We start from the raw sequence: 15,748 nt of genomic DNA, 5'->3' as shown, positions 1-15,748 counted from the left end.
GCGCAGTCTGCTCTTTTTGGAAGCACTGCACTCATGCTTGTGGCGCGCCGCTGCCCGCTCCCGCAAGCTGGATGCCGCCACAAGCACGAGTGTGTGCTTCCAAAAAGAGCAGAACGACGGCTAAAGGTACTCCTATGCACCGCATGCGCGCTGCGTAGGCAAGAACTAATAATTGAGTCAGGAAAGATGGGAAGGATGTAATGTGAGGCATGATAATCATGTGATAACAAATAAAGAGATAGCAAATAAAGAAAGGATAACTCGTTATTTCCGGATCTCCCAAGTGTGTGATTGTTTGTTGATTTTAGTCTGCTTAAGTGCAGCCCTCGCCATGTATAAACAACCAACGACGTTGCATTTGATTCTTACAGTCTGAAATCTTAGTAAATTAAGATAAAGAAGACAGCTTTTAAAAGATTACACGTACTCCTTGAGAAGTGTTAAGTAATAGCAATAATTAGTAAACAAAATGAAATCATATGATTCAGACTAACTCCCGAATACAAACTAATTTCACATGGGAAATCACCCTGCAATGGAATTTAAAAAGGGAAATAAAATTGTGATATATATATATATATATATTCACAAAGGCAATCTCTCCACAAAATAGCACATTTTAATCCAAACCAAACATTTTCATTCCACCATAATTAATTCAAATGGCTGCCTTTTAACTCTGGCTAATCAGAAACCTCCTCTGAAAATGCACATTTTTAATTTTCAACTTAACATAAGATAGCTCTGACCTGAATCAATTTACTTCAAAATCCACAGAAAAGGGCACAAAAGGTCGTCCACTTACGTGCTAGCGTGTGGGAGTCTTTGATCTCACCATGATGCTGTTTTTTTCAGTCCAATGAAGGTTAAAAGACAGTAGAAAAGTCCATGCCAGGCAGTGGCACAATGCAGAAGCAACAGCAGCAGACATCGAGAGCAAAGGGAATAAAGAAAAGACAATGTGTTAGTTCGTCCCAGCAAGTCCTGCATGAATATTCAGTATTCTCCTAGCAGATATCGGGAAGATTAGCTTATTCCAATACAAGAGAAAACACGTTTTTTTTTTTTAAGATGAGGCTGCAAGGCTGTTGTAAGAAATATTATGTTCAAATAAATTACACAAAAGGTTGCTGAGAAAAAGAGCATATGTTGCAAACAAAATAGGTCTTGTAAATAATTACACAACAGATTTTGTGATTGTTTGGAAAAGGTACATTTACTCGCCAGTGAACCCCTTGCTCGCAGTTTATATTTTCCTTTGCATTACAACGAATTTGGGTAGTCTCGCCAAGTACGAGGACCATATACCAGCTCACAGATCTTTAAGAGCAAAGACCATGTTCCAATTTCTGAAACCCCATCAGCGCTTCCCATGCAAGTGCGCAAGGCTTCTTCCCCCCTGCCAATCACACTGTATACCTTACGCCAATATACGACAAATCGAATCACATCTGGTTTAATAACACCCGTATGCACTTCAGTTCCATAGTTGGGACGATGGCAGGTCATTACTGACCTGGCTGAGTAGCCACACAGTACCAAGCCGAGGATGTGCTGTCACAGCAGGCGTTGCTAGGCTTCCAAGAAGTCCATTATATCTAACCTGGTGGTCAAACAGGCTCAGAATACTGAAGAGCATGCACACATCCAGCCGTCTTTAATTAGGTTTAGTGGAACGCACCGGTACCTTTTGAAGTGGATTCTTGAATCAAGGAAAATACTTATTCAATAAACCATTTGTGTAGGAATCGTACTTCAAGGAGGTGGTCTGCATGTTCTCCGTTATGCAGTCCATCACACAAATTCAGTCCGAGACTTTATTCGGACATTTTAGAAGTAGCTCCAGAACAGGAGGATGTATGTGCATGTGATGGTAATGCATAGGACTAGAGTTGCTGAACACATTGAGAAGGTCAAATGAAGACATTGGTGCTTGCATTCAGGTCTGCCACTTCTAAAGCAGTAGAATTAAGTATCAAGCGAAGGTGGCCTTGGTTGTTTCTAGTTTGGAAACAAAGAGAAAAATGCACCATTAAGAAATTCCACACTATGCTGTGCTCTTCCAGAATGCCTTCCCATCACATGCTGCAATAAAAATCAAAAGTAAAGCACAATACCTGCATAACTAAGGAGTGAAAGAAGGACATTACTTTCAAGAGGGCTAACTAATATGCTTCTGTCAGACCAGCGTGAGTTCATGGACAAGTACAAATCCAACACTATTTCTTCTGAATTAAAGATTGCCTGAATAAAGCAAGTCTTATTCACATGCACTGTATACGTTTTTATTTATATAGTGCTTTCCTACAACGGTTTAGGACCAAAGCACTTTCTAGCAGGGTGAGTAAATCTCTACTCAGTTTATTTCACATATATAGCTCTGGAACCTCTGATAAGTTCTTGAAGTGCTTCGACTGGCATCAGAATCCTAGGCGCATATCACAGTACATGGTTGAAAGAGTGTTGCTTGTGGTCAGCCCTATATTGAACTTGTTGGATGAGAAGCACGATTTTAGAAAATGGTTTTAGCATGTTTCACAGAAACTTAACTGTTCATTAGCCTGGGGTTTTCCACAGTGTTTAAGAATACGGCACATATTTTAGGTTGATTTGTAGAAATGGGCATTGCTGTGTATTTTTAGGGGTTCACCAAGGTATATAAATCTTTTTTGCCATGGAGTGATACATTTGTAAGGATTTATGGAGCATTGGAACCAGCGTGCTATGGCCCCACTGACTTGATGTATCCCAGATCAACTAGGATTTTAGCTGTTGAGACCAATCGTTTTGAGAATAAGAAATACATTGATTAATAGAAGATTCAGCAGAATTGAACTGATAAGTTCTTTTGAAATAACGATCATTCTGGTGCAATGCGTGTCCACCTGGTAACAACAAAGGAACAATTTGGTACTATACTAGATACCAGTTATAAGGAATGATATATGAATAAATATCACACAATGGACAAGAAATCTTTTTAATATCTACGAAAATGTGCTTCAAACAAATAAACCCACCGAAACGTGTGTTGAGCATTTTTAGTGCGACTCAAGTAGAAGATAGTATATGTACTTTCCTGAACTGGTGGTTGAAGGGATGTCCATGAGTGTTGCATGAATTGATGTGAATGAATGCAAGGTGTGAATGATGTGCATGTTTGAAAGATGGAGTTCGGTTTTTGCGACCAAGAAATGGGTTTTTAATTTGGATATATTTATGAATATTGCAATGTACACAATTTATGTGTGATGTATTGAAAAAGGGAACATACATTTTTGTTTGGTTATAAAAATAGAAAAATAAAGGAATAGATTTTTCAACACTGGTGGATGTAATGCCAGATGGAAGAAATACAGGTTGAGTGGGAAGTTTTGTGATTTTATTTTTTATACATTATGGAGTTCCTCCCACAGTGACAAACACACAATCAATTGAAGGCACTTAAAACTACCAAGGGACTGAAGGTCTTTGGTAACAGATACCGGCTTTAGTCTCTCTTCCATCCGAAGTCTGGTCTGAGTCTGGCCTTTCCAATCCTACAGTTTCATTCGTTAGAATCAAATGGTCTCTCATTCACACTATTTTCTATTCAAAAAGTGCCTCTTGCAGCGGAATTGTGCAGGCCAGCTTTTTGCCTGCCAGATAAGTACTTGGTAAATCCTACCTGGGTTTGTGCATTCTGGGTCTATTCTTAGGAATGCTCCTGCAAAAGCGTGGCAGTTTGTGCAAAGGTTTGCTTATGGGAGATTAGATTTTTTTATTAGGATCTGAAAAGCAAGGGCTATCTAGCTGCCTCATTGCAATTCTATTAGCTAGGTTTCAAGCTGCTTTCTATGTTGGCTAAAGAACATTTGATTGTTGTAATGTGGGATAGGGACAGAGTTTGATCAATTTAGACTAAAACCCTTGATAAGAGCAAGCAGTAAAGGTAAAGCGTAGGCTGTAAAAAATCAGCACCTTTGGGATGGGCGCCGATCTGGTAACCCAATTCATGGCAATGCTTATTGCTACCGAAAATGGGGCCACAAACAGAATATTGCAAAAGGGGCACACAGGTTTCAAGACGAGCAGGTTTTCACAAAGCACATTTCAGCTATCATGATTTGTGCATCACACAGCCCCCAAAGTTGCTCAAACATCTGCTTGAATGATCGATGCATCAGATAAATGAAGCATAACCAGAAAACCTGAAAAAGGGATCAGTTCAATGGTTCTATTGCTAGACCACAGACCTGAAGAGCGCGAGTGCCTCTTGGTTTGCTTACATAGAACAAGAATGCTGCGTTCTTCTTGGGGATTAGCACTTGTGTGCAGGGAGAAGGACTCTGAGCTCGAGAGACAGCCTTCAACTACAGTATGTGTAGAAGGAAATCTGCAGGGGTTCACAAGTTATTCATCTAGGGAGGAGCTAGCAACATGCCTAAATTATAATCCAACGAATCAGGGGTGGCAAATATCTGTCGTTCCAGAGAAGTGCAGGGTAGACCTAGTAAAAAGCTTCCAGCATCTCAGGGAAGGAGCAGGGCTGACTGGTCATCCAATTTCGTATGAAAGTGAGTGAAAAAATGTAACCATAATGTTTTACAACAGCAAAAAAGGGCAAGCGGATTACCTGGTCACTGCAGCCCATGTGACCCACAGCTTTCTTGAAACACCATGCAGTGATTGTCAGGTTGGTTTAAAAAGAGTTATCACGCTCTGATACCTCTGGATCTAGCCAGCACTAAATAAAACCTTTAAAATAAATAAATAATCAGGAACCCCGTTAAATTAGAAAAGGCAATGCCCAAATACATATTCTGTACATACCAAAAAAGGAGAGAATGACAAAGGAAAGCGCGAACATTGTCCCACTTTGCAGTGGAAAAATAGGGAGTTCAATTAATTCTCAGTAGAGGTGGCCCTCACAAACCAATCATTCAAAGAGGGGTCCACATGCTTGTTGATTTAAGTGGTCCTCCAGTGCTGCCATCACCATTTTGAATTCGAGGTGGGCCAGGCTCAACTTTTAGAAGAGCACCTTGTACTTTTAGCAAGCACCGCCTGCCAAGAAGCATGGACATGTCTTGAATGGAGGCCGCAGAAGCACATGAAGTTTGCATTTGTTTAAATCAATAATGCAAAGTCAATCACTCATTAAAGTAAGAGGTATAAGGGATAAACATTCAAGATTATTCTCTAACATGGCACACTCTTAATTGCTACATAAGCAATAGTTTCTGCATTACCACCGAAAAAGCAGAACAAACTAGCTGAAAGCGAGAACGTGATGGACGGTGGGGGGGGCGGGGGCTTCACGAGGAAGCAGAACCCATGACCGAGAAAGTCAATGGATCTTTGGTCACGATGCCCTTGACAGAGAGGGGCAGAGATGGAACACCAGAGAGTAATAAAGATGTTAAACGATTTAACAACTGCAGTTAACTGTGCAAACTGCTTCTTCCCTTTAAGTTGGAGGTGCAAAAACTGTCTCATGGACCTTTTAGGAGAGACCGGATGATTTCAGCTGGGTGCGTCACCTCCTATCTGTCCTGACTTTCATATCCGGATAAACAGTGTTAATGTACCCCAGGGCAGAGACAAGCAGTTTTATAGGGCCATCTTTCAGAAAAAGCATGTGGGAATTTGGTGAGGGTCTTGAACATCACCTTCTTGCATCATGCCAGCAACACATTCACATTACCTTGGTGAATTGCACAAGAGTTCTGGTACACCTTCTTGCTATTAAGATTCATGACTATGACATCTTTATCCCAATATGCTGAAATCAGATTATCGCTACATAGGTAGAAGGAAGAAAAGAAAAAGAGAATTTCCTGAGAGGCTGAAAAATCTAAAAGAGCAAACCACGAATCTCTAAATCCACATTTCATCACCTTAAGTAGAAGCAAATGACTGAGGTATGAAAAACAGTGGGTGCGTAAAGGAGAGCAGTTAGAGGGGGCACATGCACTGATCTTACACAGCTGTGTTTTGATGACTCACACAAAGGTTTTCAATGGTCAATGCTTAGTCTACCACCATCAGACTCTAGCATGCTGAAGTTAAAGACGCTGCTGTGTGATTTTTAAATTGCTCATTATGCATAGAGGAGATGCACACCTACTGAACGTATCATCATCAGCAAAGCAATTGCCTACATTTAGAAGGTTTATAAATTTAAAATCATTAATTTGCTCCTTTTATGAGAGGATCCAGGCATTTCTGGTTTGAAAGATGGCGAAAAATATACTGACTACATCATAATATTGTGACATCTTGCAATCGTGCTCTGAGACAAACAATGTAACATGAAAAAAATCTCACCACTTAAATTACTCTACTCCCTAAATATCTATGACAGAATATATAAAACCTAGAGGTGGTGATGGATGTACATGGAGATGTACTCGTAACCAGTACTCAATTTGTGAAAGAAAAAGTGCTGGTGCCCAAAGCTCTGCTCAGAAGCAGGCAGCAGGTCCAATTAAACATTGACACAACAAATACCAAGGCTGGTAGCCTTTAATCCAATACTAGAAACTCTTGGCCTCTTTACCTCACTCTTGCAGGTCCCTGTTTTTTCCCTTCGTGATGGTTTCGCTATCTTTCTCGTCCTCTGTGTTTACCCTCTCTTGCACTTGGCAAATACCTGGTGCGAGAAAATAAGTGCCGGTGACCCCCACCGGAATGCACTGGCTCAAATTAACCATTGCTTGCAACTTACTTTTCCACATATTATTTGCTCCTGCATGTAACAATATATCTAATATATAGCTTTCAATAAAGCATGTTAGACTCCACTTATATCCCCTTCTTCTATCACCACTCTCTGCTTTTTAGATCTACAACAGACAGACAATTATTTGAAAGTATCTGTTGATACAATTTAAGTTCTTAAGTCTAGGAGATTTAGGGACATGATTACCGACAAGCCCATACATTACTTCGAGAAGCAAATGTAACCTTAATACCTCAAACGTTCTCTACACCAACTGGGTTATGAATTCATTATGTTCAGAGGTTTCACAATTTTTAGAATTTCTAACAAAATACAGGTTATCTCCCCTGCAACAGTTTTCTGTATTAAATACACTACAATAAATTGTTACCTGCCTCTCCCTTTTCGGAGTAAATTTAGAAGATGTCTGCGTGATTAAGGTACGGACAACAGTTCTCGTCCCCTCTATGTAGCATCAGTTAGATTCTTTGTCTTAGTGGATTTATTTGGGAATTCCCACCATTCATGTAACAGAGTGCATTCTGACACCCATTTGCGACAACACAGACTTGGATATATTTCTTATCATCATCTTAGGGGTGTTGCGAGCAAAGGATACCAAAACGTTTTTATGGTGTGCACTGGTTGTAAGCTGTTGAAGTCTTCTATTATGAGCAATCAAGATATGATGACGAAAGAAATCCTAATGTGTTTGGGAGGTTATACATCACTGCATTTTAAAACGTTTTGGATCTTTTTTTTTTTTAAACAAAAAAAAGCAGAAACCTTGAGATTTAGCATATTTTCAGTACAGTCCACGGCCTTGAGAAAGAGGCACACCCGTGAAACACGTGTTGCTTTATCATAGAGGAATGGCACTTGTGCAGAGAACAATAAACTGCTAATTTGATGTTGGATGAACTATGAGCTACTGCTGGGCTATTACACAGAATACATCTAACAACTTCAAAAAAAGATTCCTCTAATGTGATTTTCTAATGGAACCTCATGAATTGTTTTGTTCATTTCAATAAAGGAAACATGAGATAAGGTAAGCCCTAGCAAACCGCACATGTATTACACCTGAAGGTTTCATCTTAGGCTGTGTACACTTTCTTTACCTGGTAAATTTGTGCATAACTATGTTCTGGCTGCTGGCCAAAACAGTTCAAGTTCTGCTGTGCCCATCTTCCCATTTTGGAAACATTAAACGGACAATCTCTTTTTCAGTGTGCCTCCAGTTCACCCAATATTTCCCAGTATATAATTCCTTCTTGGGAGTATTTCTTGCAGGAAACGTATCAAGGCCTTACTTAAATCTATGAAAATTAGATCTCCCAAACAAGCATAAAAGTGGAAAAAAGGCAACAAAGCTGCTCCAGCTATGCACTCTCGATCTGCAACAACAACATTCTGATCCATTCTTTTCCTAGCTCATCTCCCCTCCACATCTTGACAACAATTTGTGGGCCCTAACTACCAAATCCCAAAGCTGGGAAGAAGCACACAGCAATCTTTAGATTGCTACTGTCCTGCGTTTTCTTGCACTTAGTTGCTGTTCTTATAGGCTTCATCTGTGTCCTATTAAGGACAACAGAGGACCTGCGTTCTACTGAGGTCAAGATCCTTCCAGAGAACGCATTGCCCTTCCCAGTTTTGTCTGAAAACTATCATCGTACACAGTTTCCTCAGCACATCCTTCAAAGAGCACCAACATCATACTGCAGCAAGGAGAAGTAAACGTTTGCTGTGAACCACTCAGTGCAGACAAACCAGGAACTCCTTCACGCTGTGCACACTCCACTCACGGCACTCGTGTCATCCTGTAGCTGGGAGGAGCATTTTGCTGGAGAGTCACCTGACATGAGCATGACTAAATGGGGTAATTTTTGGACTCCGATTAAAAAACAAGTTGCACTGGAGCGCTCGTACTGTATTGAAGCTGATGGCAGCAGTGTGCACTCCAGTACCATAAACAGTGGTGGTTTGTTCGTTACGCAAACAAAAAAGTCTAGGAACAAATTGTTAAATTAGTTTCAGGAGACTATTGAGATAGCGAACAGTGTTGAGTGTTCAATTCCATCCTTTAAAACTATTAATGTTGAGACTTAGCTCTGAAGTATCCGCATTGTCTATCAAAGATTTCAACAAAGGGAAAACATCGTCAAATCCAAAAACGTTACCTCGCAATTGGCAAAAAATCGGTCTTCTAAGTTTATATGTACCGCTGTGGATAAAAAAATAATTACTGGCAATTTAAAATGTGCTCAGAGAGGAAAATAATGTTATTAATGTGGTAAATTGGGATTATTACGTATATGCCAGGATAGATTCAACAGGAAAATTACCCTAGTTCAACAGGCTGGTAACGTTGAGGAAGCAACAAAAGAAAATTTGGTGTTGTACATGGGTGTGTGTGATCTAAAGGACACAATGTTAAAAGTAAAAAAAAAAAAATACACATTTTGCGAAGGCAATTGTCTTGCAACAAGTTTGCCACAGACTCAGACGGGTGTTACTGATAATTTGGATCATGTCACTGATGCAGATGGGGCGGTTGAATAAAACAGTATGTGTGTGGATAAAGAGTTCAAACTTTCAGGTGTTGGCAGTGATGAGGAACGTATAGTTTAACTGTCGGTGTAGTTTTGCAGCTTGAAGACTTTCTGGATTCACTATGCTGTGCATTATTCCGCCATCTCGTGGTTGGGTCTGGAAAGGTCGTATTTTTCTCTTTTTTTTTTTTTCCGTGGCCCAGGTGGGCATCGGCATACCACCATTTGGTGTCTGTTAGTGACGTTGATGCGCTTCCTGCGGAAGCTCCCACCTTTGGTCGCAATCTTCTGATTCTTCTGGCGTAGGAGGGTGGGATCGCTAGTGAAACCAGAAAGTCTTCAAGCTGCAAAACTACACCAACAGATAAGAAACTATACCTTTTGAAGCGTGAATCTTTCTGTATTCACTATGCTGTACAAAGATTTTGTAGCGGTTTTCTAGATTTGCGGTGGCTGGGTGGAAGAAGAGCTCCGATTTCTGAATATGTGTTGTAAGACCTTCTGTGCTACTTGAGCTTCCTTGTTCATTTGAATAGCTATGCAGTAATGCTTAGTGAACGTGTGCACTGAAGCTCATGTTGCTGCTTGGTAAATGTCCTGAATAGGTATGTTTGCTAGAAAAGCGGTTGTTGCTCCCTTCTTCCGTGTTGAATGAACTCGTGTTGCTCCTTGTAGTTCTTGCCCAGCTTGTTTGTGGCAGTATTGTATTGTTTGTGCAATCCATCTCGCAATTTGTTTCATGGTAACTGGTCGCCCAAGAAAACTAGTGGCAAAGGACACAAAGAATTGTTTTGTCTTTCTGCACTCTTTTGTTCTTTCTATATAGTGCATTACCGCCCTTCTGGCGTCCAGTGTGTGTAATGCCCTTTCTGCGCTTGTGGTCGGTTTTTGGAAAAACTTGGTATCTGGATTGTTTGATTGATGTGGAACCTTGATACCACCTTTGGCAGGAAGTGTGGATCTGTTCTCATTACAATCCTGTCGCTATGTATTTGTAGATAGGGTTCTTGTATTGTAAGCGCTTGCAATTCGCTTACCCTCCGCAGTGAAGTGATAGCCACTAGGAAGGCTGTTTTAATCGTGAGCATGTGCAGCGTTTCTTTACGCATTGGTTCAAATGGTGCCTTTATCAATTGAGCCAGTACCACGTTGAGGTTCCATGTTGGCGGTGGCACCCACTTAGGGGGGGTCAATTCTTTTTGCCCCTTCTAGGAATCTCTTTACCACTTGCGATGTGAAGAAACTTTTCCGTTTCTCCCCTTGTGTAGGCTACTATCACTGCTAAGTGCACCCTTATCAATGTGCAGCTTAGCTTGCTCTGCAGTAGATGCGTTAGGTACTTCAGTACTGTTGTCTCCCTTGAAATCCTCCTTTGAAGCCCTTCCTTAATGCACCCTTGTGTGAATCTTTTCCACTTGACTATGTAGCACTTTCTTGTGGTAGGTCTCCTGGCCTCCCATAACACTGCCATTGTGCTTTCTGGTAATTTTAGGAGTGCGTATTCTAAGTCTTCAGGAGCCATGCAGCTAGGCTGAGGCTCTCTGGCTCTGGGTGCAACACCTTTCCGCTTTGCATAGTTAACAGGTCCCTTCTTTTGGGGAAACTGTGTGCTGGCTCTTGTGCGATTTCCATTATTTGTGAGAACCGTGTCTGTTTGGCCCACTAGGGTGCAATTAGAATCAGCGTCATGCTGCTGTTTATGCATTTGTTGAGTACCCCTGTGTAGCAGTGGTATCGGGGGAAAAACGTATGCAAATGTCCCTGACCAATTTATCCATAGTGCATTTCCCTGGGACTCTTTGCACGGTTGCCTCGATGCAAAGTGTTGGCATTTTGCATTCTAGCCTGTTGCAAATAGGTCTATTTGCGGTGTTCCCCATTTCCTGAATGTCCTTTGGATTTCTTGCTGGTTGATCTCCCATTCGTGGGATGTTGATGTCTGTCTGCTGAGCCCGTCTGCTTCTACATTTGTCCTTTCCGTGCGAGATGTATTGCTAGTAGGTCTATTTGGCTTCCGTATATCCTGTGCTAGCCCTGATAGTGTCATTGAGTGTGTGCCTCCTTGCTTGTTTATAAAGAACATTGTGGTGGTAGTGTCTGTTTGGATCAATGCCCTCTTTCCGTACAGCTGTTTCTGAAAGGCTTTTAAGGCTAGGAACACTGTTTTCAGTTCTAGATAGTTGATGTGCTTCACCGCATCCTGCTGTGTCCACAGTCCACTCACCTTGAGGTCGCTCATGTGTGCTCCCCATCCTATTTGGGATGCATCTGTTGTGATGGTCACTGTTGGAGCTGGTTGTGAGAATGGTCTTCCCTTTATTAAGTTGTACTTGTTCCACCACGCTATTTCCTGATGAACTGCATGCGTGACAACCACGAGGTCCTCCCAGCTCCCTGTAGCTTGTGACCATTGCTGTTGAATCCATTTCTGGAATGGTCTCATGTGTAGTCGAATATTTGGAATTACGTGTATCCATGATGCCATCATTCCCATCATCTTTCCCACTGTCCTCGCTGTGAGAACTTACCTGTTATGGTACATCTGTGTCTCCTTCAGAATTGCTACCGTCCTCTTTGTGCTTGGAAACACCCTGTATGGTGTGTTGATCTCCGCTCCCAAGAAAATCTTCACCTGTTCCGGTTCTATGGAAGACTTTTCCCAATGAAGTGAGAACCCTAGTTGCACTAGTGTGTGTATTACCGCTTGAATGCCTTTCCTTCAGGCGCTGTATGAGTTTGCTTTTACCAGCCAGTCGTGGAGGTATGGATAAACGTGTATCCCTTGCCTCCTTAAGTGTGCTGCTACTGCTGCTAGGCATTTTGTAAACACCCTTGGTGCGGATTTTAGTCCGAATGGTAGTACTGTGAACTGGTAATGTGTGTTGATCACAAACCTTAGTAGGTGCTCGTGTCTCTTGTTTATTGGTATGTGAAGGTGTTGAACGGTAAAAAATGTATTCTGTTAAGTTAGCCTCTACTCCTCTTCCATTTCGTCTACCAGCCCCCATTTTTGTGTTTCTGCGGGGACTTTCATAAAGTCAGAAGTTATGTGTTCACTGAAAGCTGGTTGTACTGATAATGCTTGCGTGTTAGAGTAAGCAGCCCTGCCCAGCCGAAGGGCCTACGTGCACAGATGTCTAATCTGTTTGCCCACCAACGCCTGTAACCACCCTTGCCCATCTACAAAGATGACGTGGGTAGGGGTTTATCAGGATTCAACAGTTCAGCATGTAAGCATTATACAAAGGGGTTGTGTAAGCATTATGTAACAATGACGAAGTGGTTTCAATGTGTTTCACGAGGCACCGAAAAGTATAAATGCCATGTGTGAACTTGTACTTGTTAGCCCCCTCCCTCCGGCACTTGCAGTATCTGAGTGATGAGACTCATCTCAGGAGATATAATAATCCTGTGTTTTGTTCCACTCCAGTGTTGATCCTCATTTTGTGAACCCGTAGACTGAAGGGTGTCCCTGCACCAGTGAGACTGATAGGAATCTCACTTCGACAAAGGTAGGCGTCCTTCAGATCTATGGTAGCCATGTAACCCCCTTCCTGTATTGGGGGTATTACTTCTTGCAGAGATGTCATCTTGAATTTTTGTTTCTTTATGTACTTGTTTAAGTGCCTTAGGTCCAGAATGGGACGTAGCGTTTTGTCCACCTTTGGAATGAGGAAGTAAGTGGAGTAGACCCCCTTGCTTCTCTCCCTGTATGGTACTATTTCTATGGCCTGTTTGTTTAGAGGTTCCTGTGCTTCCTGTAACAAATGAGGAAGTTATTTTGTAGAGAACTCTTTTCACTGGTCTTTTGTTTTGAGGCCGTCTTTGCAGCTCTTTGCAATAGCCGTGTTTTAAGATGTTTAGTATCCACTTGTCTGTTGTGATCTTCCTCCAATCCTGGAAGAAGTCCTTTATTCTGCCTCCCACGGGTGTTGCGTGTTGGAGGAACTATATGTTTACCGTTCTTTGTCCTGATGTTTTGCACAACACTGGAGATGTTGACTGGCTGTGTCCTGTCCTTGTGGTGAAGTCACTTGGAGGTGGTTTGCTGGCCTCCTCTTGTGTTTCCACGTCCTCTATTGCGCCCTCGAAAGTATTGTCCCCGGGGTTGACACTGCCAAGTCTGCTGCTGCTGTCCTTGCTGTTGTCCTTGGCTGCCCCCCTGGTAGCCTTGCTGGAATGACTGATGCGTTGTCGTTGGTTGGTGATACCCCCTACCTGCGGGTCTTCTTGAAGGTGTTCTCCTTCTCAATCCTCTGAACTGCAATGCCCCCATAGACCTTGCTGTCTCATTTTCTTTCTTGAGATGGTTGAGCTTGTCGTCCACTGTGGGACCGAAGTGTTGTTCTCCATTAAAAGGTGTATTGAGGATGTTATTTTATACTTCGGGCTTGAAGCCTGAAATTCTCAGCCAGGCATTCCTTCTCTCCATCACCCCAATCATCATCTGTCAGCTGGAAGTCTCTGCTGCGTCCAGGGCAGACTTTAAACACGTTTGGGCCATGGTTTTTCCTTCCTCTACCAGGTGGCTTGCTCTCTTCTGGTACTGCTCAGGTAGATGTTTGAGTTCTCGCACCTCCTCCGAGTACTGGTAGGTGTGCCTGTTGATGAGGGCATTGGAGTTGGCGATACACCACTGTATTGCCGCACTCCTTTCCACCTTTCTCCCTGTGAGGTCCATCCTCTTGCTCTCCTTGGCTGGAGGTGGTCCTGTATTTGTGGGGATGTTGGCCCTTTTCCCTGCCGTGGAAGCAATGATGGAATCTGGTGGCACTGATCCCCTAATGTACATGGGGTCCTTTGAGGAGTGTTTGTACTTCTTCTCAGCTCTTGGAGTAACTGATCTACAGATTGCTGGCTCCTTTTACCCTGGTCCAGCATACTTGGTAGCATGGGTAAAAACTGACTCCTTGTCTGTGTTGGAAATAAAGTTTCCAGCAGGAAACAAGATTGAGGCTTCTCCGCCTCCAGTTGCACTCCATAGGTGTCTGCAGCCCTCTATATCACCGGATTATAGATCCCTATGTCATCCGGCCTCGAAGGGTATGTCTCTACCCCCTCTTCCGGCAAATCGGCGTAGAGGCTGGTTCTGGCGTGTTAGGCGGCCGAAGTTCTTCGGCGCCCTTTTCGGCTTCGACCGTGTGCTTCGTTGGAATTATGTACTGCTTCATCTTTTCATCGAAGTCCCTTTTTCTTTGAAGGATGCCCGCCATTTCGGCTTCGAGCCTTCTCCTCTTCTTATCCATCTCGGACGCTTGTTCTGCATCGAGCTCTTCGTGCTTTCGCTTCGAGGTAGTCGACGTCGAAGATGCACTCTGTGTAAGGCCTCCCTTTCTTGGTATCGAGTGGTCCTTTTCGAGACTGGACTTTGAGGACCTTGCCTTGTCCTTTTGCCGACTGGGAGTCCTTAGCCAAGGATCCGCTGGGCTGGCTTTCTTTGGAGGCAGTTGCTAGCATCAAGGTCTTCGACGGCAATGTTCCTTTGTAGGAGGATATTGACTCACTCTTTTGAGTGTCTGTCGAGGGCCTGGGGTTCGACGACTCTTACCTCCTTCGTCCTCTTTTCGACCTCGACGTCTGTCATGTCTTCTGGTCCTTCGGCGATGTTGTCCTCTTCTCCACTGGATAGGCCCATGTCCCGGAGGGATGGAGGGGCCCCTTGGCCCTGCATGGCGTAGTTAGCCCTTCGTTGCCCCTCTCTCACTATTAGTGTCTTTGGCGTGAACGCCGAGCATGCGTTGCAGTCCTCGCTTCGATGGTCGAGCGGCAGGCAGAGGTTGCAGACTGGATGCTGGTCCTTTTGCGCATATTTATGTCTGCAATTTTCGCAGTCTTGTCCATCACCGCGCCCAGGGAGCCCCCTGTGTTCTCCCCCTTCCTCGCCGTTCCGGTTAGTTGGCCCGCCATCCGGCAGCCAATTGTATATTTCCTGGTGATTTCTCTGTGATTTTCCAGTGCTGGAGCTCCTTCGTTGACAACCCAGACCCAACGGCGGAAAAAAGAATCTGAAGATGGTGACCAAAGGTGCGAGATTCCGCAGGAAGCGCGTCGATGTCACGAATAGACACCAAATGGTGGTATGCCGACGCCCACCTGGGCTACAGGGAGGGGGGGGGGGGTCTTCGGGAGCAAAAAATACGACATTTCCGGACCCAACCACGAGATGGCAGAATAATGCACAGTCCAGAAAGATTCCCGCTGCAAAACCCTACGCTCCTCCTGTTTGTGACATTATGGTGGATGGTAGAAGAGTAGAAGTCATGGCCTACCCTGGACCGCCATTTATCTCTCTCTCCTATTGTCAAGAATATATTCACTATTGATGCAAGTTCTGAGTGTTTAAGAGCTATTCTTAGTCAAGATAAGGGAGGATGTGAACAAACCACTGCCTTCGCTTCTAGGCCTTTAACGCAAGCTGAAGGAAATACACCACCATTGAGCGGGAAGCCCTGGGTTGTGCCTGAAGTGTTAACCACTACAGAACAAATAT

The 15,748-nt window shown here is 43.2% G+C and overlaps 1 protein-coding gene across 3 annotated transcripts in view; it reads right to left on the bottom strand.

The window, feature by feature from the left end:
* The window catches only part of OSBPL8 (oxysterol binding protein like 8), a 939,874-nt gene that overhangs the window by 592,136 nt on the left and 331,990 nt on the right, over positions 1–15,748 (bottom strand). For all 3 annotated transcript variants that reach the window (XM_085653858.1, XM_085653857.1, XM_085653859.1), the window contains one exon: positions 806–842. In XM_085653858.1, coding sequence (XP_085509984.1) covers positions 806–842 — 37 coding nt within the window. The remainder of the gene's footprint in view (positions 1–805; positions 843–15,748) is intronic.

Source organism: Triturus cristatus, chromosome 4_1 (assembly GCF_964204655.1).
Source record: "Triturus cristatus chromosome 4_1, aTriCri1.1, whole genome shotgun sequence".
Lineage (NCBI taxonomy): Eukaryota > Metazoa > Chordata > Amphibia > Caudata > Salamandridae > Triturus > Triturus cristatus.
The sequence above is the reverse complement of the archived record's forward strand: the minus strand, read 5'-3'. Positions and strand labels throughout refer to the sequence as shown.